This window comes from Talaromyces stipitatus, genomic scaffold (genome assembly GCF_000003125.1).
Source record: "Talaromyces stipitatus ATCC 10500 scf_1105507295511 genomic scaffold, whole genome shotgun sequence".
Lineage (NCBI taxonomy): Eukaryota > Fungi > Ascomycota > Eurotiomycetes > Eurotiales > Trichocomaceae > Talaromyces > Talaromyces stipitatus.
In genome coordinates, this window is record NW_002990119.1 from 852,599 (window position 1) to 877,893 (window position 25,295).

A 25,295-nucleotide genomic window follows, 5' to 3' on the forward strand; every position below is an offset into this window, starting at 1 on the left:
ATGGAAATCTCCGAAACTCTGAGAAATCTTTTTGCCGAACCCAGTCAGTCCGATGGCCATTTTTATTTTAGCGGGAAAGTGAAATGAAACAGCACACACCACTGCACAGAATCCATTCTATGGGCACTAATCCCATACCAAGTGCTGTCGGTCCACCTCGTTAGTGGCTATTGTTGAACTTGTAATTTCATCTAACGTTAACGGTAGAAACGCTTACGGTAGCCAGCTAGCTATTACTTGACTGAGTAGTCCCATTCTGACAAGTTTGAAATAAGGATGGCGACTCAACGTCTTGTAATACGTACCAAGGACTACTAGTTCCCACGGGTTCTAATTATTCGAGTATATCTTCAATTCCTAATCCTCCAAAGGCTGTGTGCCATGTGTGAAGTTTTTATTACATACAGTGAAACGCTCGAACGGGGTTTAGGGTGTAAGCAACACACAGAATTAGACTGCAGAGTCCGGAAACGTCTAAGCAAGCACGAAGGCCGAAATACATCCAACTTAAATTTGCTTCCGCGCATTCCGGATGTGACAGAGTACTCTACACTGTAGTTGACTACAATACATAGTACGTCTTTCCTTTCCTCACAGAGTCTGAAGGTATCCAGTTTAATAACTATGAAGGATTATTTGCATTAGCATTTCTGCCAATTCTCGTCGTATGAACTACATAGCAGAGATAACTTACCGGAAAATGGGATCCTAGTGAGAAATATCAGTGGCCAGCTCAGGCCGCGCAGTTGGGCCTGGCCACTCGCAGAAAAAAGTTAAATCTGTGAGACTTATCCAATTAAATATGCGCAAGTAAAGATCAAGCTTTGACTTCTCAGTTAGCTGATTCAGAATGCTTCCATATCCAGTTAAAAGTAGCTAATTCTCCACACCGATAACCCGCTCTGTACGGAGTAGGGAAGTACGTACTTCGAAAGCTCTGGCAGACTGCGTATTTGGTTTTTATGCGAGTGTCTGATCACTTTTATAAGGTTCCGCGGTCCTAGCAGATGCCATGAAAAGGGAAAATGGAGAAAGATCAAAGCAAAGTATTTTGCATACAGTACGTAATTCCGACCATATCGAGAGGGAAACCATGAGAAAAATAGGGGTTTGTGGTCCGTGGTTCCCCAGGCTCTAGAACATGTAATAAATCATGACTTGCACGACCCATCGAAGCAAACATCGATGCCATAAGTGATCGTTTGTATGAATGATGCGATTCTGAATAGTGAAGGACAAATTCTATGATGGAAAACACCACAGAGATCTGTATATGCTGATCGGCCTTTTCTTTTCCCTTTTCTGTCTCGTCCCATTCTAGCATAGAGTCCTCTTTTGATTTCTGTCTCTCTGCCTTTACCCCTGTGGTCCATCCAATCCGATATACGAACCAGCCGCAGATCGACGTGGTAGATGTATCCTTCCATGACAAGCTGCACGTCAAACCACCATGTCATCGTCCCACGCCGGCATCGGGAAATGGGGCGAGGTGCTCACGATTGTTCCTATCGTGGCCGCCGGATTTGCAACCATAGTTTATCTTCTTCGTCTCTATAGTCGTCGCCTTGGCGGGACTGGTCTCGCGACGGAGGATTTCCTGATGGGCATCGGGCTTTTGCTTTCATATGGCGCTACAGTATTTGTCGTTTACAGTATGTCTGTCTCTTCTCTTGAATACATGGTGGAGTAGCAATATCTGATCCGTCCCAGCTGCTTTCAACGGGGTTGGAATGCCCAGCTCCAGTCTTCCTAAATGGAAAGAGACAAACTTGCGATTCGTAAGTACAAGATGACTACATACAAGATTACCTCCGACTCTCGCGATATACTAACGCATGTACCAAATCTGATCAACAGGGTTCATGGATGATCCAAAAATTCTGGGCCCCGAGCATGGCTTTCATCAAAATATCGATCGTAGTGTTCCTTCAGCGCATCATGGGACCCATCGGCATCTTTCGAAACATTTGCACGGCTCTTATCGTTTTCATCGTCGCATGGGCCGTAACTGCTCTGATGGGGAACATCTTCCAATGTTGGCCGGTCACCTATTATTATAAGCCTTATGGAAAGGGACATTGTATGAGCCATCAGACCTCATTCTTTGAGACGATGGGTGCACTATCGCTGATTGTGGATGTGTGTATTCTGTGCCTTCCAATGCCATGGGTTCTGCGATTGCACGTTGATTTGAAAAAGAAAATTGCCGTCGTTTGTATTTTTTCGATGGGAGCGCTGTAAGCCAAGTCTAAAATTCCCCTTTGACTTTCGTTATAGTCCCCGAGCTGACTTTTACCAGTGTCTGCATTTTCAGTCTTCTTCGACTCGTGCAATTTCGATATTTTCTAACAACCAATTTAGCCTGTATGAAATTTCAAATCACTCTTCTGTCTGCATGACTTTGTCTGGAGGTGAATGAACCACTAACATGACTATTACTTCTAGCATCCAGCGCTCTTGAATCCATCTGGACGATTCTTGAAATGGACATGGCCGTAATCTGCGGCTGCATGCCCTTACTCACCCCTCTATTCCGGAAATGTGTTGACCGTGTCCGCACTACGACATCCAAATCCACTCCTCACTCTAATTCCCATTCCGCATCTAGATTATATGCTCGGTCAGGATCAAATCCATCTCCACACTGGGCAAAATTCGAAAGACTCGGTGGCGTCGACTCAAAAACACCCCCGCATTCTGAGGCTAGTGGTAGCAGAAACAGACAGGATCCGTTATCAAGGCAAGGCCATAATGGTGATGAGTTGGATGACGATTCGTCGATTGAGTTACAAGGTATTGCGGTGCACACTGTCGTTTCGCTGTCAGTTGAGAGTCACAAGTCCGCCAAAGATCTTTTGGAGAAAGGCTCGGCAGTAGAGCCAGCTAAGTAGTAAGGTGGATGCTAGTCTATATTCTCCTATAGGATGATACAACATCCCCAGAAGTCGTCACAGCAATAACCGTCATACTTTTGAGCCTTTTCTTCATCCGATGACCTATGTTCTACATAGCCACTGCGGCCGTACCAAATCCCCTGCCGTACGCGTCCCGGCCTTTGCAGGTATCCGAAAGACTTATATATGGCCATGATTTGATTGCAGATGACAAGGGCATTCGTTACTGCATCATAATTACACACGGATTTGGTAGCTTGGAGTATCTGCCACAGGTGATTCTGTGGCCGTCGTAAAAATATGCCTCGCTTCATTTAGCGGCGCAAGCCCAGTGCTTGATCCCAGCCCATTTCCAGGTTGGATCTGGAAGATTCGATTACGTTGAAGGCAAGAGTCGTTCTTTCAAGCAAGAGGCACGAAAAAGTAGTCTCTGGCTGCTTCTCTGCCCTCAGTCATCTGAGAAAAAGTCTAATTGTGTACCCTCGCCTTTGTTCTCGGCATTACAATTGAATGAACGACGGACAACCGATCTTGTGGTACACCTCGGTCGAAATTCTGGCCATTCTGGCAATACCACATCAGGAATACGCCTATGGAAAGCTGTCTCAGCAGCTTTCTTTGTCCGTTGTTCCATCTGATATACTTCCTCAAGTTGTCAAAGCATATAGTGACCTATAAACGACATTACTCTTGCCCAGGCCCTCGGCAAGTCTGATATTATTTTGACTCACGTGTTCTCCGATTGCACAGTGTCGAGGATGAGAGAAGTTTTCGGCCGATTCCATGCTGCTTTTCCAGATTTCTATTGTAATGATGTAAATATATTTTCGGTTTACCGTTTTATGTTACAGACCTTATGAATGCTATTACCACGTCATTCCCCATCTAATCTTAGATGCTAAATTATTGGTTGTGTTGGTTGCTTCGTGCAATCGAGATGCCTGGCACTGGTATGCAGCAAGGAGAGGTCACGTATGGCTTACACGTGACCTCGTCAAGCAAGGACTATATAGACCGCGTCAGGGCCTCATTAAGACAGATAGACACAACAGAACACAGAACCCAAGAATCACCTATTGAGATTGACTCAAGTGCTTCGTACGTACGCATATGCACCTTAGTGCACCCACAGGTTGGATTATTTCTGGGTAATCCCTTACCCCAGTCTCTTATAAGCCATACACACAACTTAAAATTCAAACCCTCAGTCATATTTAATAATTTATGTATTCCATAATATCTTTAAAGTAATACTATGATGCGTGCAGGCCCGTAGATGCTGAGACTTGATGGCATTCATTTTTGGACGGCCATTCCCTTACTAAAACTGCTGTATTAGGGCTTTGTTAACAAACCTTTTATGGGATTCTTAGTCTTAGGTAGGCCAACTGAATTTAGATGGCGGCGTTATGTATCAACGCCTTTTGTCCCTGATAATCATTATATGAGATTCCCCAGACAACTCCTCTATAGGGTCATGTGAGAGTCCTTTTATATGAACCTGATGCCTTCCTAAGATGGCTGTCTACTCCTCCGTGCCCAGGCAGTCCATTTGTCGACACGCCACTGATAATCAGTACCCAGTGTTAGCCAGGACCAAACAAGCTTGGGATACCATCATACCGTTCCTCTCCACATTCAGTCATTTGTCCTTTCCAACGATCAATTTTGCGCTGTCTGAGCATCTTCATACCTTGCAAGATGACTCGCGTGTGTGCCCGTTGTCAACAGGAGCTCCCCAAGTCGTCCTTCACAGCGTACCAATACTCCTTGGGTCGTGGCGTCTCGTGTTGCGTGTCTTGTGATAATGGTTATCATTCTGTCACCCTGTACGCAGGGAGGTCTTACAGCGGGAGATATAATGAATCTGGATATGCCACCGTTGACATCCGCGCGCTGAGGAATCCTTTTGCTCAGGGCACTTTTCGATGGGTGGCCATGGGGGAATACATTTCAGGTCCTCGCGTAAGCCACCCATGCATTATAAAATGGCTCAAGGAAGGTCGCGCTCTCTCGGAAGACTATTTTACTCTCGATATCAAAGCAGTCGACAAAGCCTTAGAGATAATCGATCAGTTCAATCGGTTGAGATTCATGGACAAAGTCATCAAAGTCAACATACCCCAAGTGTGGGAATTCGCATATGGACTGGAGGAATTTACTGGACAGTTATTTCTTTGCGAGCCTTTTATCGACAACTATCAAAAATTTAACAGCAATAGTGGATGGAAGGACGATAGTACGTCTTGGGCACGAGCGATGCAGGCTCTTAGTCATTTCAGCTACCACCTCTCTGGTGGGAATCATGTTCTCTGTGATCTTCAAGGAGGTATTCGTGGAGATGAAGTTATCCTCACGGACCCTGCTATCTTATCTCGGAACGGTGAATATGGTATTACCGATACTGGTCCTGAAGGTATGGTGTCGTTCTTCAGCACGCATGTCTGCAACGAATTCTGTCGTCCACACTGGATTAGACCGAATGCTCCCAAACAACATTTCTCTCCGGTACCTGGTACCATGATGATTCCACGTCGATAATGTGACAAGAGCTTCTGATACGGCCTAGCGACAAGTATCTTAAGATTCTGGGGTGGTTTGTATGAGAATGGTTTTGGAGGAGTCAGTAAGACGGAAAGTTATGTTGATTGTATTATTGGGTATTATCTGGCGTGCGGAGTAAAAGAGTGGGATGGGCAAATACTATCATCAGCTTCATAATCTATTGCTTCTGCCTCGGCACTTTTGTGCGTTTAGCATCGGTCAGGAAGATCCTGATTCTAATACATAAAAGGTTGTCAATGTGACGGTTGCCCAGCTAACAATTTCTTATTGTAGGTGCAGTATCGACGAAGCAAACTAAGCATGGAGATAGGAATAGGTCTAGGGATTAGAGCTCTACCATAGTGGATGTCATATGCTTGAGCTTCCTAAAAGGTCATGGTAAAGGAGATCTAAAACGGCCTGTATGATATCGTGGGATTATACGCCACCTAGTCATGAGAATACTAACTTGAAAAAGGCCGGAGGGTTTGGGAGAGAATAAGGCAATTGTGGCCCTAATAGACACTTGGAACTCATCTCATTAAGCTCCTAAGTACTCGCGGGTTAATCACGATAGACCCATGTCTGCTTAACTGAGGGAGCATCTTGGCTTCCTTGCAACCGTAGCAGGTGGCACACATACAGAGACACTTTTGACTTTCCAGACACAGGACTCTCTCCATTAACTTACTATGCCAGTCCGAATCAAATAATTGTCAAGCTTGCCAACGTTCATAATGGCATTTCAAAGCAGGGGATATCTAGAGCGCGAAAGCTAAAACCACAGCAAACCCTAACACCTACGCAGAGGATAGCTCCAGACAGTCTAAAATGAATGCCTTACTATTTAGTACTTCTCAAGCTTCTAAGTTATATTCCCAGAATTTAGTAAGAAATCGGATGTTAAGAATCTACTGTTATTCGATTACTAAGTCGGGCTGCTGCACTAGTTCCAAATTCCAAGGTTGTGTTCAGACGCAACGCGCAAGGCCATTTGTCTCCTAACAGAACAATCATCCGTCCCTAACGGCAGTCATCTGTCCGTCACTGGGAACCTACCTCAAAATCCACAATGACAAATAAAGACGATCAGAAAATGACCGATTGAATCTCGGAAAAGAAAAGCCGCAGCACCTATGGGCTTTTCCAAACCAGACACAACCATACGCAAGCGGCAGAAAGGCGACTATAATTATAATCAATCAAATCGAGTGCAGAGAATGAAGCGTTTTCCTTCCAACAACTTGCAGAATATCCCAGGAGTGTTCTCACTAGCGCGCTAAACCAACCACTCGATGTTTTCATGTTTGGGATAAATTATGGTGGTAAACTTGGTTTGGGCGACGCGACCAAGAAACTAGAGTTACCAGGCCCTGTCCTAAACCAAAATTTGTCCACTGAAGCGGTTGGAGTTGTTCAACTTGCAGCTGGGGAAGTTCATTCTGCTGCTTTAACCCACAGCAATCGAATCCTCACATGGGCCGCTAATGACGAAGGAACGCTAGGTAGAGACACAATTGTTGAAAGTAAAAAGACCCCTATAGATGCTACTAGCGATAATGGAGAGGAAGACGATGACGATGACGACGATGAGGTGGAACTCAATCTGAAGGAAGCTACTCCGCTGCCTGTGGACTCTTCGCATGTTCCCGAAGATGGCACTGTTTTCACCCAGTTGGTCACAACCGACAGTGCAACCTTTGCTCTTACAAATAAGGGTTTGGTTTACAGTTGGGGTACATTCAGAGTGTGTTGTTTCTTTTTACTTTTCTCTATTTGCGCTAAAGTGACATGGGATAGGACAACAATGGTACAGCTCGCTTCTCGCCCAAGTCCACGATCCAACGAGCACCTGCCTTAATACCTGATTTGAAGGACGTTGTAAAACTTGTCGCAGGAGCGCAGCACGTTTCAGCCCCGATTTCAAATGACACCGTTTTTTCTTGGGGTAACCACGAGCAAAATTAACTTGGAGGGCACATGATCAGTCGCCTTCATGATTTGCCATGGCTTGTTCTTGGAAACTGCTCACTCCTGCATGGAATTATCGATTTCGGCAGGAATTTATCATTCATTCTCCATCCGTAAGACTGGCCACCTGTACGCTTGGGGATCTAACAACTTCGGACAGACCGGAGTTTTCCAGAGCGCGGGTCAAAGCGACGCCGTCATATCGTATCCTACTCCAGTTCCAAGTCTAGAAAAAGGATCAGGGATTGTCAGCGTTACTGGTGGAAAGGATCACAGCTTGGTTGTAACTGAGCAGGGGCAATGTCTTGTCTGGGGTCGCATAGATAATAACGCCCTTGATATTATTGGTCAGGACATCCCAACCTCTGATATAATATTTGACACCTATAACAAGCCTCGGATTCTCAAAGTGCCTACACCTATAAGTAGTGTTGACGGAAAGGTTGTCTTTACCGCCGCGGGAACAGATCATTCTTTCGCCATTATCCAGGATGGTAGAGCATACAGCTGGGGCTTCAACGCACAACGTCAGGTCGGTCACAGAAATGAGGAAGAGGATGAAGTTGAGCTGCCCACACAACTCAAAAACAGACATGTGTCCGGCAAAATGCTTGTATCCGTCGCCGCTGGTGGTCAGTTCAGCATTTTCCTGCGTCTGCACGAACCCCAAGCGAAGGGTAACACTGATGGGTCTGCCCGCCCCTCTGTCTGAGGCCGTTGCGCCATCAGCAAAAACGCTCCAAGAAGAATTGCGCCATTATGAAGAGATGATGGTATTATCGATGTATGATTAGGCCCATCTAATCAACACCAAGATCGAATCTATCCAGCACTAAGAAACTACCACCGCCAGGAGTCTTATTCCGAGAGAGATCGCCGAGATAATTACCGCGGTCCTTTCTTGACCCAGATCGCTAGTATGGCTTGATAGGAATCAAATGTGGTTGAGGATCTGTGTAACTTTGTTTTAAGAAGGGAATCACAAAGGAGGTCTGCTTTAGATAAAACCGCATGTTTGTATATTAAGCAGCGAGGTATGCCCAGGTGGCTTTTGAAGGGAAATCTTGTAGTCTCTTACTTAGTATATACGTATGTAGGAATCCACATGTTTGTGTAAAACACACTAGAACCGTGGCACATACAAAACTTGAATCATTTCGAGATTTTTATTGAAACTATCTAGTAAACAGTGCTGGCGATTTAACATCAAGAGGCCAGATGAAAGTGAACGTTTTTCATTAATCCTTGAAGGTATGATTGGTTAACTTTGCCATCAAATAAGCCACTGAACCAAAAACTGCGGTACCGGCCTCTTAAATAGTCACGCTGATAGCTCCTAGAGCAGAACTCGCACTCTGGAGAGTTGCAAATCTGCTACCCGCAGCGACATTTCCAATGGTGGAATGAGCAATGGCAGCGAGAGAGCCTGTGCTTTAAATTAACTCGAATGCTCTTAATCTCTGTTTAGTATAGATAGCTGCCGATGTAACTCCCGGAGCAGCGACTAGAGCGACTCCACCAACTGCAGCCACAGTGCAGATCGCTATAGCTGAGTTTTGCTGAGCTCGCTTGGAGACTTCCTGAAGAGCAGTTAGTGAATACCAAACAGAAAATTATTACGGCAGATAACATACTTTAAAAGCCCCTTTGAACGCGTCTTTAGCTACACTGCTGTAATAACCCATATTTGGCATATTGGAAAGATGATTCAATGATTGACGAATATCTGGCTTTGAGGACGGCTTCTTTTAAAGTGTTGATCATGTGAAAAGTTTCTGCCCTACTATACAATTAACTCTTGTTTCGGTACTAGCCGCGCCCAGACTATCCAAACGTCTTTGTTCATGTGGAAAGACAATGCATTAACTCGACCGGGACTTACCGAAAGAAAATGTTTGTTTCTAAGGGATGTCCCGCCAGTGAATTGACAAATTGGACAAATTGATGCATAAACTCTGGACTGCTTCCCTGGCAATCCACAAATACAGCAGAGTCATCAATGTGATACAATTATAGATCGGATTAAGGTCGGACCCGCCGCCACGGGAACGGATGACGAGCCGCTCAGCCGTTAGACTCGAAGCTTATCGGTCGGCTATCTGCCCCACATGTTAAAACAGCGTGGGGTTAGGGTTATCGATTGGTGGTACATAGATGACTTCGACCCAATGTCGGGAATTGCTTGAATGTAGCAACGATTTCAATTTGTAATGTTTCTTTACTAACCGTGTCAGTAAACTGCAAAAAATTCAAACCGGTTATTATTCGTCTTCACGCCTACTCTTTTGCCCATTGTCCTCCGGGGGTTCTTGATTTTCTCCTTCGCCTCACTTCCTCTGCCCAATCATGGACCAACCCGGTTTCATTCGTGAAACACTGATAGGAACCGGCATTGCTGGCCATCACCCTTAGCGTCTGCCCATCTGGCGACGACATAAGCTAGGTCGTTGGACGTTCGGGCTTGCTTTAGCCTCTCTAGTCACAATTACATGCCTCCCTAATATATCGGACTTGGTACTAGTAATAAATCTCAATTTTTGTGTTCATAATATGACGAAGAGTTGCACTGCCTCAGTTTGAACTCCGTCGGTGACGAGTATGCGGACCTGACACAATACCAATTGCTCAATTCAATGACTCTTGCAATGGAACTGCCGCTAGTACGGAGTACGGGCATGACAATTATTAGCTCAACAGCGAATAAAGCCAGACTTCAATGTAGCCTCAGCGCATCATTACATACAAAGGACCCAAACTCGTGTGGGACACGGATCGAATATAGGCTGTGCTCTGCGATTATCACTACTGATCACAATCTCATATAACCGGTGAAATCTTCTAACCCAAGTGAGCATATATATTCATAAACACAAAGCAATCTTTCAGGTCCCTGTCTGTAGATTTGAAAACGTAATTTTCTAGGTCTAACTTGACCAATAATGGAAATATTGATCTAGCCTCAGCCCAAATCATAATAGCGGTGACTGTCGGGCTCAGGGTAGGTTTTAGTGTTTTAGCGAGGTGCCAATTGACCCAACAGCCATAGCCCTGATAAATAATGAGAAAATGGAAGATATATTCTTCACTTTTTATAACTTACATTCGAGTAAACCAATGATGACTAGCAAAAAATAGGGTTAGGGCTAATAAGCTCCAATCCATCCATGACCCACATTACCCTATATAAAACCCGCTTCTTCAAAGTTCATAAGAGTCCCGTCAGCAATCATTCGCTATCTATTTGACTCACTAGAGTATGAAAATTTTTCTTCGTCTTCCCTTTCCTGATGCCCTGCATATTTTGCCCGGGTAAAGCCAGTTGCCCGGAGGTGACTCGCCCTCCCCCACTAAGCACAAATGACTCTTTCCTAAATGAGCTCCGCCTGCACTGCCGCTTTCTTACCATATAACCTGTCTCTTTCCCCAATACTCTTTTTCTCCTCCATCGTCTTCTATCCTCACGCAGGATGCATTGCATCTTAGCTGGCATCATAACTGTCTATATAAGTATGTATCGAGATTCCTGCATCCTTGCCTAGAATCTACTTTCCTCTTGCAAGTTGTCTTTCCTTCCTCGTGCTTGATCCTACCGGTACTCGTCCTCGAACATCTAGTTGCGTTATATATAGAGCCTCGAAGACACGCCTTAGGCTTGGAAGCTCCTCTTCACTCAAGCTATCTGCGCGTCAGTGGGTTGTACCCAGGTGCTGCTGGTACATTTACAACCATCGAAAGCTATAATGGACTGGCGGCCTCCCAACAATTTCCTGACTCCAGGAAGCTATAACCAGAGTCGTCGGACTAGTGATTCCAGGTCATCGGTGTCAAGTAATAACATGCAGCGGGGTCTTTCTCAGTCATCATATGTGGACGGGTCATCACGGACCACCAGTGACATACACTCAAACATCGGTGACTCAATCTTGGCCTTTTCTAATCCCATTCCTCAGTATATACAGGGCGAGTCTGATACATTCCTCTGGAGCCGGCCTCAGATTGAGGTGGGAGATCAGAGTGCTTTCGCTGCTGCTGATCATCCCCTGCTACCCCCAGACACTCCGTTGCTCCAGCCCACACCCGACATCAACGATCCACTACATAACATTGAGAGTGGTATAAATAACCCAGACGCATTGTTCGAGCTCGTTCTTGACAGGCTTCGAGAAGAATATGCCACACATCCCAATCAGGCAACGTATGCATTAAGTCTGGCTCAGAGGAATCTAGGGACCAATGCCATCAGGGGACTCATTACACCGAGAATACAACTTCCGACAACACCACAACGGCCTGCGACACCATCTCCTATAAGTCCTCGTCCTGGTAACGGCGCACCACAACGATACCTGTGTAAACTATGTCCAATACCTGTGCACATCACTTCAAGAGGCGCCTTCAAACGGCATGTCAACGAGAGGCACCAGGCGAAATCTTGGTTTCTGTGTATGTGTTGTAATGACTGGAGAAGTACTCGCAAGGATAAGCTCCGACATCATCTAAGGATCAAGCATCCCAATGTTTCTCTGCAAAACCTCGACCAAAGGGAATATGCGATGCCCGAACCCAACAACTGCCAGTTATGTGAAAGTGACAGGTTTATGAATCATATGCCGCCATTTGCATCATGGGATGCATGGTTTATAGGAATAGAGGCTCATTGCCGTCTCGATGAGAATACCGATAATGAATTGAATACACAGGCGGATGGTCGTTCAGACCAGGGTGATGGAAATGCAGGCGGAGCTGGTGGTTTCTTGTTCCCTAACCTACCGTTCAACCATTCACCGAGTTCTGGAAGCGCATCTTTTTCTCAGGGGTCCAACCTGGCTCCTGGCTCGATGTTTTCTGGCTGGACATTCAGCAACCCGCAGACGCATGAGCTGAGGGTCAACAAAGATACGAATCGCAGACCACACGTTATAAAGAACTTTTCTGACGAGGTTCTTGAACTAAACGATATATCAAAGAGCCCGTCTGTTTTATCCTTAAATAGCCGGCTGTCAAGACCCAGGACTTGCTCGTCTTGGGACATAGCTGCACAACGGAATCCAAGCAAGATACTTGCGATATCAGACATTATACAAAGCCTTGAGACAGCAACTCTTGTCTTCTCAATCAACAAAATATCTCTTCAGTTAACTGAAAATCTGCAACGCATAAAGTGCGAGAATCCCCACAAAATCTCAGTTGATCCTTTGAAACATGGGGAGATGACCCTTTGTCGCATTCATCGCGATCATCCTATCTTGCATCGTGTTTTGTCGCGCCAATTGAACCGCTGTCATATTTCGTTGAGTGCAATCCAATGGGAGTTGTCATCATCTTCGACGATCCCTGCTTCGCCTACTAAATCAACGGAGAAATGCTATCGGCGTAAGCGACTCTCGTCGCTTTGGGCACGGTTGAGGGCAGTTAGCTTCGTTCTCTCGCTTCAAAAGGAAGTAGTCACAAATGAGGGATATGTTGCACACCCCTGCAGCACTAAAGACAAACCCATTTCACCTAAAACCGACTGTCCAAAGGCTGCTATGTCATCTTATACTTCAGAGGCGTTGAAATATCTATATACACTGGCGCAAAAGCACCTTGCAGTTGACTCGGGCAACAACATATTCGACGATAGCAAGACCAATACTCTGAAGTCCTACACAAAATCACCCATTGTTGAGAGTCCTTTGGGTGTATTCGGTTTTCTGCAAGGTCTTACAGCTGCCATATCCAACCCTAAACCGTCTGTGGTAGAGCCGTATGATATGACTGACTTGTATGGTTTACTACACCATTCGATGACCAATATATCCACGAGATCTTTTTGATCATGATTGGAACAAACAGATGAACGCGAGAAACTTATATAAACGACAGCTCCAGTGAACCAGCCATTTTCAGCATTTACTTCTCCGAGCGAGGAAGCCATCGCTCGATGATATGCGAGATGCAAACAAGCAATAAACAGCAACCATTCGCTACAATGCAGAGATGATGACCGCTCAAATATTGATGACATATTATCTTGGCCTCTTCTTTTCATGTTTTTCGTTATTGCGTTTTCTTTTATATGTATCTCTGTTCATTTCATACTGCGTGATTTTCTTCAAATTACCACTGAGGCCGAATACTTATTTCGAGTCCTCTTCATGACTTCATGAAACCTGATTTCTTGTTTACTGGCATACCTCTGTGGATGGAAACTTGGAGTCTTAAGGGAAAAAGGGGCATAGGCTATACACGGATTTTCACGAAGTGAAGGGTCTTATTTGCGGATGTATGGTGTCTGGGATAGTGAATTAGAAAGGCTGGGAATTTAGGCAATACCGCACGTTACTTTCTATTTTTGCTTATGTTTTCTGTCTCCAGTTGATATTATCGTCGTTCATCTGTTATAGAATTGGGGGCAGAAGAGTAAATTTGACTCCATTCGACACATATGAGATCCAATTTATTCAATACACACACATACCTACATGCAACGAAGTAGAAAGGGAAAAAAAAAACTAACCCCAGGTACAATAGCAATGGAAAAATCGAGAGAAAAATTTTCTTCTAAACACCATTGGAAAGGTAAAACAGGATAAAAGCAAAGAACGCCAAATAGTTATGATTCTGATAGAGAGACCCAGAGCAAAGAAAAAATTCGCCGCTATTCTTAGTAAGGAAGATAGAAAGGGAAGGGACGAAAAGAGGGTTTAAGAGGTTGCGATGTTTATAATGGGCTTGTATGCTGATTTGAAGAGACGGCTTAAGAGTGAGGCGGCGATTCGATATTTGGAATCTTGATCACTCCTGTCTCGTTCTTTTTGCTCCGTGCGGGTTCCATGCTCCTTGATCATTGCCCATTTGAGGGTTACCCTGAAAACCGCCGCCGAAATTAGGGTTGAAGTTTCCAGCTTGAAAACCTGATCATATATCATTTACTGTCAGATTGGAGATACAAAATACAGGGAAATACGGGGAAGAGAGACTAACCCATGCCCATGTTGCCCATCATAGGATTCATACCGCCAGTCATGGCAGGATTCATACCCATCCCGCCCATCGGGTTCATGCCCATACCCATCATATTCGGTGCACCACCCATATTGGGTCCACCACCACGGCCACGCATATTGGGGCCACCACGCATACCGCCACCCATCATGTTTCCGCCGCGGTTGAAGCCACCGCCGTAATTACTCATGCCACCTCCCATTGGGTTATTGAAGCCACCACCACCCATGGGCCCGCCAGCACCTTGGAAACCGGTGTTCATACCTCCAGAGAAGTTGCGATTGTTGTAACCCATTCCCCCGCGGTTGAACCCTCCACGTCCACGGAAGCCGCCCCCGGTTCCGCCGGCTACATTGTTCATGCCGTAGCCCATATTCTGGGTTCCAGGTTGATTGAACGGTCTGCTATTGCGATCATCTTTACGAGCGGGTGCGTCCTTGGGTAGGGTGCGGAATGGGTTCTGGTGGGGATTTGTATAGTTGGCGTTGTGTTTACGACCGGGTTGGCCGGTATTGGCGTAATGCTCGATTAAGTGTTTGACTGCAGTTGCGGCCTGTGGTGTGGTGAATTCCACGTAGGCTTGACTAAACACTATGTTAGTTTAATCTTCGGAGGGACATGAGTATCACCAACCTCTTGCTCTTTCCGTTGACTTTGTGTTCGCTGAAAGTGACATCCTTCAACTCGTTCTCAGCGTTAGCCTCGTTGACCCAGCCGCGAATATCGTCGTCAGTCGTCCACCAGAATAGTTCCGAAATGAAAAGCGCAGTGGTAGCATCTGGATCGGTGGGCCGATCCTCAGACGAGGAAGTCATTTCTTTGCGCTTCTGGCCTTGTTGCACAGGCGGCTGTTGCTGTGGCTGTGGCTGATTCGAGCTCTGATTTTGATGTGACGCGTCTTGCCCGTTGGTCGACTGTGCATTATCGTTGTTACCATACTGAGTTTCCCCGCCTTCATGACCGTTCGTCTCGGGCGCATCGAGAATCAACTCTGGTCCCTCCTGGCCATTGTAACCACCATCTCCGTAAATATCCAGATCAAAGTTATCCTCCTCAGCCATTGCGACGGATTATGTGACTTGTTCTGTAGAGCGGGAGACCGATCGAGAAGTAAGAACAACTTTCAATCTTATTTTTCTTTTTCTTGTTTTGGTTATGCACAAGCCTGTATGATGTCTTTCTTCCGACGAATCAATATGAATACATGTCTGTTTATTGCAACACATTAGCATGGAGATAGGGAAGGACACGACCTCATAGTGGTAAGCAGAGAAAGTAGTTGACTCAAGGGATAATAATTCCATCGAGAAAACGCAAAACAAGCAACAGAGAGAAACATGAAGAAAGAAAAGGTACGTACAAGCTTGAGCGCTAGTATTCTTTGGAAACAAACAGGGCACCACCAAAGTGAACAGAGTAAGGTAAGCTCTGAATCAATATTCTCTTCTGAGACCCGACTGTCCTTGATGACAAGTGCGGGTTTGCTTTTTTCTGACAGGATTTGTATTTGTCTGTGACCAAGACGAATAAGTCTATCCACACAAAGATGTAGCAAACTGCCACAGACCAGCAGGATATCAAGAGCAAGTGAAGTTAGTTCTAAGAAGACGGTTTGCGACCGTTCAAGAAGCCAAGAAATGATAGCAGAGATAGAGGTGGAAGACTGTCGGGAATTGGATGATTTGAGGTATGAAAGAGGGTGGACAGGACGATGGAGGTACGAGGCTGATCGCGGTGTAACGGTGTCGACTGACTCTTGCTCCGGGAAAGTGATATCTAGGACACGTTGTCAATACTTGATTCGAATGACTCACAGCTTCCTCGAGATCGGGACGGGGTCGAATAAACAAACAAGAAATTGAACGGACAAGAGACGAGACGCGAGAGCTGAGGTTGGAGGTAGACTCGTCGAGCTTTGGCAAGGATGGAGAGAGTGGAGCCATTGGAAAGTGGTGATTGGCTCGGAGCTGTAGAATGTTTCTCCGCTGTTGCCAAGTTAACTAAACCTATATGAGACTAGTGCATCTTGCCATGAGGCCAGCTGGATTCATCGCGGAGATCCAACTGCTTCTTGACTGTCTGGACATTCTATCGATTCTCTTCTCTTCTTCAATTTTACACTTCATTCGCTTCACTCCTTGAACTACCTTTCTCTTCTCGATTAGACTGTTTAATCAAGCGAACAATCACAATGTCTGACACTTTCCAAGAACTCGCCGATATCCCCAAGGTATGTCTGGCATCTCACATGCTGCCATTGAATATCCCAAATCGATCGCTACTTATTAATTGGAGCTCTTATTGACTTGCTCTCTCATAGGACTTCATCCGCGATGGCATGCAGTTCGTTAACCGCTGCACTAAGCGTCAGTCTCCCCTACTTGCTATTCCCCCTGATTCTGTCCCAGGTTCACAAGATCTATATTCTAACAACCTCTGCAGCTGACAAGAGGGAGTTTTTGAAGATTTCTCAAGCAGTTGGTACGTAATCTTCAATCCTGGTTGCGATTTATACCTCTTGGGATGTTTGTCACTAATTCAACGTCGCAACAGGTGTCGGCTTCGTGATCATGGTACGTCTCGGGAAGACAATTGCATGGAAACCGTCGAGAACGGAGCATATACTAACAGAACCTTGTTCAGGGTGCTATTGGATACTTTGTTAAATTGAGTCAGTGCCCTTTTCACATTTAGTTGTCTTCGTCGCTGGACTAACCACTTGTGTCGCACAGTCCACATCCCCGTCAACAACGTCTTGGTCGGCTAGACGCACAACGATATGATGTTAAATAATTCGAAGGGGAAAGCGCACGGAGGGCAGAGATTGGAATAATCGATTTATCATGCGTGCTCGATTCAACCCGATATGAATCCGACAGCCACACCATACACACCATACAACCCGCATACTCACAAAATAACCTTACACACGCGCCGACACATGCATTCAAACAGTTCAGGAGTTCTTATCTTAATAGGGTGATGGGCAAAGGCAGTTTCTTATATACCTACACAGTCGAACTTTTTTAATGCGAATCTTATTGAATGGAATGGCCATCCATTTCCGTCGCTGTACCGCGACTGATGCATGAAGAGTATGTATGTATAATAATCGAAAAGCTAAAAACATTTCAAAGAGCATTCTCTAGTTCCCCTCGACCGTCTATACAGAACAAAAAGCGAGGATTCGTCAGTAGTTTGCGCTCGGCGACCGTATGTATCATAAACAAGTGTATCATGCATCCGACTAGGGAATAGCAGCATCTAAAAAAGTAAATCAATCAGAGTCGTATACAAATCTATGACCGCCAGACGACCTGTTTGATCTACGTGATGGTTTGAGTTTTTCGTCATAACTCAAGCCCATGGGCGGATATCCCTCGTCTTCAGGGGCTGAATCATTCCATGAGTGGACGGTGCATGTTCCTGAGGATGCTCCGTAGCCATTCCAGGATGTTGCTGAAACATGTAGGTTAGATGAGATTGCTTTGAGCATATGGGTAATAAGACATACCGGCTAATACAGGTGCTGATGGATGCCAGCTTGCATCACGTACAACGTTCCTCCAAGCATTATCAGACATTCCCCATCCCCAGTGGGCGAGATCTTCTAATTCACGGGGTTCTCTATGAGTTGATGTAATGGCGCCAACATCAATGACTGCCGCTAGCGTTGCGTCTATATTGTATATATACACTTTACCGTCGGCGCTTCCGGTATAGACATATCGAGAGTTTGTACTAGATGGCGGAGAAAAGTGGCATCTAATCAGCGTCTGTAATACTTGATGTCCTCGATAAGTCACAACGGAGCAATCGTGGGGGTGCGGCGTATAATCCTCGTCATGGTAAGGCATGTATCGGTAGTCGAATCCAGTGGTGTAATGAGTAATGTTAATTTTATCGAATTGCTCGGTGGTTACCATCTTCCGCAAATCCCATAACTTCATCGTCTGGTCTTTGCCGTTTGATAGAACGTAACGACCGTCACCTTTGCTGTCGACGTAGGTTAAGCCTTCGGTATGACCTACAAAAGCCCCAGCTTCGCGACTGTCGTTCATGGAACGTCGATCCCAGACGCGGATTGTGGTGTCGTCTGAGCCGGAATAGAGAATATGCGGTGATAACGAGTCTCCGTAACAGACTGCATTCACGTCATCGTCATGTTTTCGCAATCGAAGTATACCCTGTTGTGTCTCGATGTCATATACAACCACGGATTTATCGGATGTACCAGCGACGATCTCCCGTCCGTCACCGGAAAAGCGGAGAGACCATATCTGACAAGATGGATTAGCATGAAACCAATGAAGACCAAAAGGAAGGCATACTCCAAAACCACCCCAATCTTCTCCCCGATTTGCGGAAAAATCGAGTAGCATAGGTTCGGACTTGTCATTAGGATCCGTGGCTGCTAGCGTGACTTGTCTCTGGATCGAGCTTGCCGCAAGATATCTGTTGTCGGGACTAAGTGTGGCGTCTGTGATTGTCCATTGTCCTCCTATAAATCGCACGGTTTTGTAGTATTTCCAATCATGGGGATTAGCGGTATCGTACATGCGCACTCTGAAGTCCTGTCCGCAATTAAAGAAGAAATTCCCGTCGTCCGAAAATTGGCCAGAGTAACATCGCGCATTATAGTAGATGATCTTTTCTGCCGTGGTTGATGGTATCAAGTCCTGTACAATGCAAATTAACTTCTGTCTCGACTTTTCACTCTACGATGCTGAGCCAGGATCATACCTGAAACACCAAGCCTGAATCTCGTTTTCTTTCTCCTGGTGATCCAATACCGAGCTCACGCCACATAATTCTCGTAGCCAATTTCTTCTTGCGTCTCTTCGCTTCATCCACATAATTGGGATTATTGCCGTACAATCCAGAATTCATCAATGCTATTCCATTCTCGCTGGGGACATTCGGATACGCGTGACGCGCCGTACGGTTTCGTCTCCGCCGACGAAAACGAAGAGATGAATAACCACCAAAGTCATCGTCATCGTTCTCATCATCCTCTTCATCGACAACGAAAGCACCGCCGCCAAAAACCCCGCGAGACTGAAGGAGACGCCGAAAGCCTCCGCCGCCGAGAAGTCGTATCACTTGGGCTGTAGTTGCTATACCAGATTAGAAATCAGTAATCGGTTTCAGACGCAAGATACTGTGGGCAGTAAATACCTCTTGCTTGTCGAGACCGCTGCTCGTCATCTCCCGTCTGCTCATCACCCATCGGACCCACGGTCAACTCGATTTGTATGTTTCCTTCTGCATCGCCTGCATCAAAGCCCATATTAGCATTTTCACTAAATCCTACATACCGATCACCTCCAATGACTTCAATGACTCACGGTAAACTCTGTTTTCACCATGCCCTTCGTCCTCTTCCTCGTCATCATCCTCGCTTTCCTCAGGCTCTTCCTCTTCATAATTTTCATCGTCATCGTCGTTGACGTCCTCTTCAGCAAGATCGAAAAACAAGTGTTCTAGACCCCTTGGTGGTTCGTAGTCCATGTCATCGTTGTCGTCATATTCGTCGTTGTTGAAGTATTCGAATGCTGGATGGAATTCATCTGATAAGTCGTCAGAGCCGGAACGATGGCTGGGCGGGGAGCTCCGGTCGGCCATTCAGCGTGACAATCTGGGAAGAGAATAATCGCGTAGAAGTGATCTTGTTGGAGAAGGGTACAAAAAGAATCCCGAAGAGTGTAACCGTTGAAGTCAACAATTGTAGTCGTGAAAGAATGGAGAGTAGTCGACGTAAAGCGGAGTGGATGGTGAGCGCTTATCGATAACTAATCCGCGGTCCCGTTATCTCCGGTGTCTGTTACTTTCTCCGATCTTTGAACAAGATTTCTCTATAATTCTTTGAAAGGATCACTCTGATCATTGGATAAGAGATCACGCCACGAATACGTCTACGGAAAGACGAAAGATGGAGAATGCAGCCCTCGGTACTTGGTATCTAACTCCCCATATGCCACTCATTTTCTTCATGTTCCTGCATCTTTCGTCGCTTATTAGGTGGTTCATCAATCAGCTCATCCTCGACTGGCCCATTCGGTGTATCCATCAGCGAGGCATTCTGGGTATGAGATTCAAAAAAACCTTTTCCAACTCCCATCCATCGCCTCTGAGTCGTTGCCATGTAGACCTATGTGATACGCCTGTTTCATGGAATCTATGCAGATTTGACGCTGCTTGTCGAAATCAAAAATTGGTTTCGAATAGGTCTTTATGCCATCTTCAGTATCATATGTCCCATCGTCTGTAACACGGCATCCCCATGTTTTTTTGATCTTTTATTGGAGCACGCCATGGTTCGTATATGTATTTCTTGTCGTAATCCTTCAGCTCTGGACAGTATCGGCGAACGAAATCACCATTCGGATCCCACCTTCTACCAAAGGCTATCGGTGAATAGCATCGGTAGTATTGGCTAAAGAAGGCTGTACATGACAGCCACATCCAATTGCCAACATTGGATGCTTCTTCATCTAAATGATAGGTTAGATACGCCTCAGAAGGAATGTTCGTACATGCGATCAATTAGCCATTCCTGAAACACTTCCACACCTTGCTCCCAACTAACGTAACAGCCTCCACGAGTCAAGAAACACACTCCATTGACGAAACCATGCTGCGGCTTCTTCTGAATCGACGGCATACGTGTTATCTCGAATGAACTTTCCGTTTGATGACTCTGAATGAGTAGATTGCAGCCGCCATGGAATGAATGGGCGATCTTGTTTCCAAATGTCTGCGAAGACGTGTGTCCCAAGGCGGCTTGAGCACTAAAAAACATTTCCCCGAACAAAAGCTGACCTAGCAGCAGATTGTAGCCATATCTGCAGTTGATTGCTTCTTTTCATGCCACTTATCCGTCACAGATTTTACATCCCACCAGAACTTGCGAACAACAGCGAAATCCTTCTCGGGCCCCATTACCTCTTTCTATTGACTGCTCCCATTATCAAGACTCTGGTAAGGTGCATTAAGATCTGGCACTGACTCGGGCATATTATGTTCCAGGCTGTCTAGATTCATTTTCGCATCTTCCCAAGGGTCGGGCACAGATTCCGGTGTACCAAGTGGTTTGTCTGGAATATCACTGTCCATATTTTCCGAAGCCTTGAGCAACTTGTTTATGCTTAATGTCGGCTCCCCGTTGTTTTTTCTCACAATATAATCTGGATTGAAGAGAGGCCTCCCATTGCTGACTAAAATCTCGGTCCCAGCATTTTCTACAAGTTTGATGATTTGCTCGTCGCGGTGCTTCGCATACGCGTCTGTATCTTTTTCAAAGACCAAATGTGTAATTCCCCATGCTTTCCATAGCTTTGTGAGATCAGATTGCGGTGCTTCGCGCACAACTCACAGTTTCTGCCTTGCATTGATAGAGGTATATGCCTTGGAAAAGCCCTGTTGACACTCAATCAAGAATATTCGGCGGTTGGGATTAACTCGAGTATGGTATACGTAGTGAGGGTCCCATGTCCCATACTGAAATGAAGACTGAGGGCTGCAGGGCCAGTGCAGCTTGTAGTGTTGGGGAATCGTGCAGTCGCAGATCTGTACGGTGTCAGGATAGCACTACGACACGTGAGTCTTTAGGAGGCATTTCGACCAGTTCGAAGGTGTTGGACGTAAAGAAGAAACAGAACGGGTGAGTTATACCTAGGTACGTGTTTACGATGACGCCCCGACGGAATTTGGGATGAGCGATCGATCATGCCTTCCGCCGCACAGCAAGGACGCATCGCTCATCGGGAGGCCCCTTTTGCCCACATACTGGTCAGTGAAAGGACTATACAGAGAGCATAGCCTCTACATTTAATCATTTAATGGGTTATTGCGGATGTGCTTTTCATCAGCGGAAATCACACTTGTGCCTGTCAGCCCAGGACGTGTCCATCAATATGCACTTCGCAATAGCTCTATGAGGAGAGCGAGAAATCGGCTGATTGTGCAAGTGCGTTCTCCCTCCATGCCTACATTTACCAGGGCATTCCAGAGCTACTTCAGTCCGAGGCACAGAATTGACCGATGGTTCTTGAAAGCGGTGGTTATTGTTTATCAAAAGAGAGGCCTTGACGTTTCTGCGTTCGCTGGAGTGTTTTTTCATACAATACGGCAACCGTTATTCGGTATCTGCCACACTCTTTAAGCATAAAACATTGGAGGCGTTTGAATCAAATGGATCAGGAAGCTATTGAAGATCTCTCTCTTCATGTCGAATTGGGACTACTTCACAATCTTGCCAGACGAACCGCGGATGGATACTCCTGGTCAGGGAAAACATCAGGAATTGGAAAATTTCGGAAGGCACAACGATATATCGGTCATCATTTCATTGAGCCAGAAAGGAGCATTGGGAAAAGAGCCTCTGGCGTTTGGGGATAGCTTAGTCTGAGCTGTGATCTCTGAAATCGAGGATTGTGAATCCGACACAATGGCTACATTGTTTTCCTCTGGAATACCCTTAAAGATGGCGACGAACTAACTAGACGTTACAAGCAAACTTAAGATCAACTCCTGGGGTACGAACCCATGACACACCCAATGAGACCTCTTCTGTAGCATGCCTTGCCTTCGCGGACGAGTTCAAATGGTGATTGATTAGCATGGTCTTGTTACGGCAACAATTCGCGAACCTTGTATATGGATTGACTAATTGCTATTCTTCCAATAGGATACTTCTATGCATAGGCGATGTTTCGACTACGAACTTTCACTTGGGGCAAGTCTTATCTACCAGGAGCCGTTCTGACAGACCTAGAATTGTGTCCGTATCGGTAATCCAGGCTCTAAACCCAGTCGAATCATCAGACGAATGCACAGTTTCGTCCTTCTAAGCTGAATCGCAATGGTAGCCAAAGGTCTGGTGTATCGCCAAGGATCAATTTGTTTCGCAATCGATATGGTCATTGGTGGCCATCTGAGCACACGGATTAAGAAATGACGAGCATGATAATGGTAGACTCTGCTGAGAGGCTTGTGGATATATGCCGAAAATGCTGGGAGTCATGATTGGAGATCAGTTTTTAATCCAGTCGCCTATGCCTCAATAGGGGTACCGGTAGACTTTGATCACGATTGTCGCCGAACTGGGTGATTGTCTGCGTTAGTCGTCGCTCTGGTGTACGAGCTTGAGTGGTGTTAATCGTGCCATCTCGGCCCAGCGGACAAGTTAGATTCATCGGAGCTCGCATCATCCTGAGAGTTCTTGCCGTCTGTACAGACGGACCCAGATTGGTTCAACTCCACGCGGTTCATGACGATCTAAGCACTGCGAAAAGATGTGCTTGTGATTCAAGTCGGACAGAGTCCGCGATTCAGGCACCGTCTTGTCAACGAGAAATTCTGCCAATCGAGTACTTTCGAAGTCATAAATTCTCGACACTCTCACTTTATGGGATGGTGACATTGCAACTTCCACCTACTGTCATGCATATCTATAATGCTGCACATGGCCGGGCGCCACCACATACTGCGTTCGGAGAGTTCCCCAGAAAATTGTAGGGATAAGAAGGCGTCCACCCGGCCAACGCTAAGGCAAGTATTTGGCGGCGGTGGCTTCTGAGGCTTGGATAGTGCCCTGCATAGTGGATTTTTCTGTGAGTTCAAGGGCTGAGCACTGCTATCGCAAGTATGTCCCACGTAGCGACATGTACTAAGTGAGTTTGCTGGGTCGCTTTATCCCGCCGTGAACCGTAGTCTGTAGTACACCGAGATCTTGCGAGATCTGTAACCCAAGTCTATGAATGCAGGCCTACCACGTCAATAGGTAATCCCTCAAAGGTAAATTTAGGCCATTCTTTACTCCAGTGTAATCATCTTGTTCTCTTAAAAGTGACCTGTATTGGTATTTGACCCCCTACTCGCAACAATTAGAGCTCAGCGCTGAAGGAAGGCGTCCTGCGGTTATTAGTGATATCAACTTTCGAGAGACGATCAAAAGCAGAAACCAAGATACCCGTATTCATATCGTGGCTCAGGGACAGTAGACTACTAACTATCGTAGGTACGGATCTACCAGTTCCGCAGAAAAATCGAAAAAGTCCCTGTATGGCCGTATTGATTGTTACTAAATCTCCTTAAAAAGTAGATTTTTGCCGCAGAGATCTAATCGTTGATCAATCCTTCCACTGCTGTGAATTAGGCTTCTCACTAAAAGAAATTAGTGCGTATGTAGAAAGAAAGATGGTTCATCACAATGTTGAGCCGAAAGGTAGGAAAAAAGTGCGCCGTGCCGGAAGTGGTGTGGTACTTTGAATCCATGCTTTGGCTCCTATCATCGAAACACATGCATGTTACGGAGATACATTTCCGTATCTATCGTATTTAAGTACTCGTACAGAGAGTTTCTCTCATATTGTAAACCTTGCATATGGGTATATCTTGACTACACAGGTAGGTGCCGGATGGTGGAAAGTGAAGCATGCGACGTTTGTCAAGTATAGAATCCAATAATCGAGATATTATGGATTAATGATCCCTCTTTTCAGCACGGTCTTCAACACGAAAACATGATGTCGTTATTCGAGCCATGGCACTCGTCATAGGGAGTAGGAGAAGTAGATCATATTCTGTGTTGTTATTTGCCCTAATTGCAGGCACCTAGCAGCGGGATAACCGGTATGTAGTCTAAGAAAATACGATGAGCAACATATTAAGATCGCCAGCACTACAAAGTAAATTAATCTCAAGGACCTGTTCTATTTACAAACTAGTAGTATCCTCTAACATTGCTTTTGCGCCATGTGGACTCTTGTGGAGTCTAGCTTTTAAGCTTGTCGATCCTTACATCGCGAACCAAGTGCTCGGATGGACCTTGATGGTTGCCAATTGGCTACTTATTACCACATATGGCATTATTTCTGATTTCCAGAGCGGATTTTC

At 45.7% G+C, this 25,295-nt stretch overlaps 8 protein-coding genes across 8 annotated transcripts; 4 read left to right on the forward strand and 4 right to left on the reverse strand.

Moving 5' to 3' along the window:
• Positions 1-1,215: 1,215 nt before the first annotated feature.
• On the forward strand, positions 1,216-2,974 carry TSTA_100170 (uncharacterized protein). Its single transcript, XM_002485964.1, has 5 exons — positions 1,216-1,652; positions 1,711-1,778; positions 1,858-2,237; positions 2,300-2,364; positions 2,446-2,974. The coding sequence occupies exons 1-5, from the start codon at positions 1,451-1,453 to the stop codon at positions 2,889-2,891; spliced, it is 1,161 nt and encodes a 386-aa protein (XP_002486009.1). The 5' UTR covers positions 1,216-1,450; the 3' UTR covers positions 2,892-2,974.
• Positions 2,975-4,480: 1,506 nt separating this feature from the next.
• TSTA_100180 (elongation factor 2 kinase, putative) lies at positions 4,481-5,435 on the forward strand (the record flags this gene model as incomplete). Its single annotated transcript, XM_002485965.1, has 2 exons — positions 4,481-4,859; positions 4,893-5,435. Exons 1-2 carry the CDS (start codon positions 4,596-4,598, stop codon positions 5,433-5,435), a joined length of 807 nt encoding a protein of 268 aa, XP_002486010.1. The 5' UTR covers positions 4,481-4,595.
• Positions 5,436-6,741: 1,306 nt separating this feature from the next.
• TSTA_100190 (regulator of chromosome condensation, putative) lies at positions 6,742-8,337 on the forward strand (the record flags this gene model as incomplete). The annotated part of the gene is made up of 4 exons (XM_002485966.1): positions 6,742-7,185; positions 7,239-7,386; positions 7,499-8,086; positions 8,204-8,337. The coding sequence occupies 4 exons, from the start codon at positions 6,742-6,744 to the stop codon at positions 8,335-8,337; spliced, it is 1,314 nt and encodes a 437-aa protein (XP_002486011.1).
• A 505-nt stretch (positions 8,338-8,842) lies between these two features.
• TSTA_100200 (uncharacterized protein) lies at positions 8,843-9,405 on the reverse strand (the record flags this gene model as incomplete). The annotated part of the gene is made up of 3 exons (XM_002485967.1): positions 9,292-9,405; positions 9,044-9,189; positions 8,843-8,989 (listed from the first exon to the last, which is right to left on the reverse strand). The coding sequence occupies exons 2-3, from the start codon at positions 9,101-9,103 to the stop codon at positions 8,843-8,845; spliced, it is 207 nt and encodes a 68-aa protein (XP_002486012.1). The 5' UTR covers positions 9,104-9,189; positions 9,292-9,405.
• Positions 9,406-13,841: 4,436 nt separating this feature from the next.
• On the reverse strand, positions 13,842-15,457 carry TSTA_100210 (RRM domain protein; the record flags this gene model as incomplete). Its single annotated transcript, XM_002485968.1, has 3 exons — positions 13,842-14,305; positions 14,376-14,980; positions 15,030-15,457. 3 exons carry the CDS (start codon positions 15,455-15,457, stop codon positions 14,187-14,189), a joined length of 1,152 nt encoding a protein of 383 aa, XP_002486013.1. The 3' UTR covers positions 13,842-14,186.
• Positions 15,458-16,587: 1,130 nt separating this feature from the next.
• On the forward strand, positions 16,588-16,885 carry TSTA_100220 (protein translocation complex subunit Sss1, putative; the record flags this gene model as incomplete). The annotated part of the gene is made up of 3 exons (XM_002485969.1): positions 16,588-16,626; positions 16,717-16,762; positions 16,839-16,885. 3 exons carry the CDS (start codon positions 16,588-16,590, stop codon positions 16,883-16,885), a joined length of 132 nt encoding a protein of 43 aa, XP_002486014.1.
• A 243-nt stretch (positions 16,886-17,128) lies between these two features.
• TSTA_100230 (WD repeat protein) lies at positions 17,129-20,131 on the reverse strand. Its single transcript, XM_002485970.1, has 6 exons — positions 19,745-20,131; positions 19,575-19,661; positions 19,140-19,513; positions 18,728-19,075; positions 17,911-18,676; positions 17,129-17,855 (listed from the first exon to the last, which is right to left on the reverse strand). The coding sequence occupies exons 1-6, from the start codon at positions 20,019-20,021 to the stop codon at positions 17,674-17,676; spliced, it is 2,034 nt and encodes a 677-aa protein (XP_002486015.1). The 5' UTR covers positions 20,022-20,131; the 3' UTR covers positions 17,129-17,673.
• Positions 20,132-20,645: 514 nt separating this feature from the next.
• TSTA_100240 (DNA photolyase, putative) lies at positions 20,646-22,153 on the reverse strand (the record flags this gene model as incomplete). The annotated part of the gene is made up of 5 exons (XM_002485971.1): positions 20,646-20,890; positions 20,937-21,241; positions 21,406-21,754; positions 21,898-21,986; positions 22,071-22,153. 5 exons carry the CDS (start codon positions 22,151-22,153, stop codon positions 20,646-20,648), a joined length of 1,071 nt encoding a protein of 356 aa, XP_002486016.1.
• Between the last annotated feature and the right edge of the window lie 3,142 nt (positions 22,154-25,295).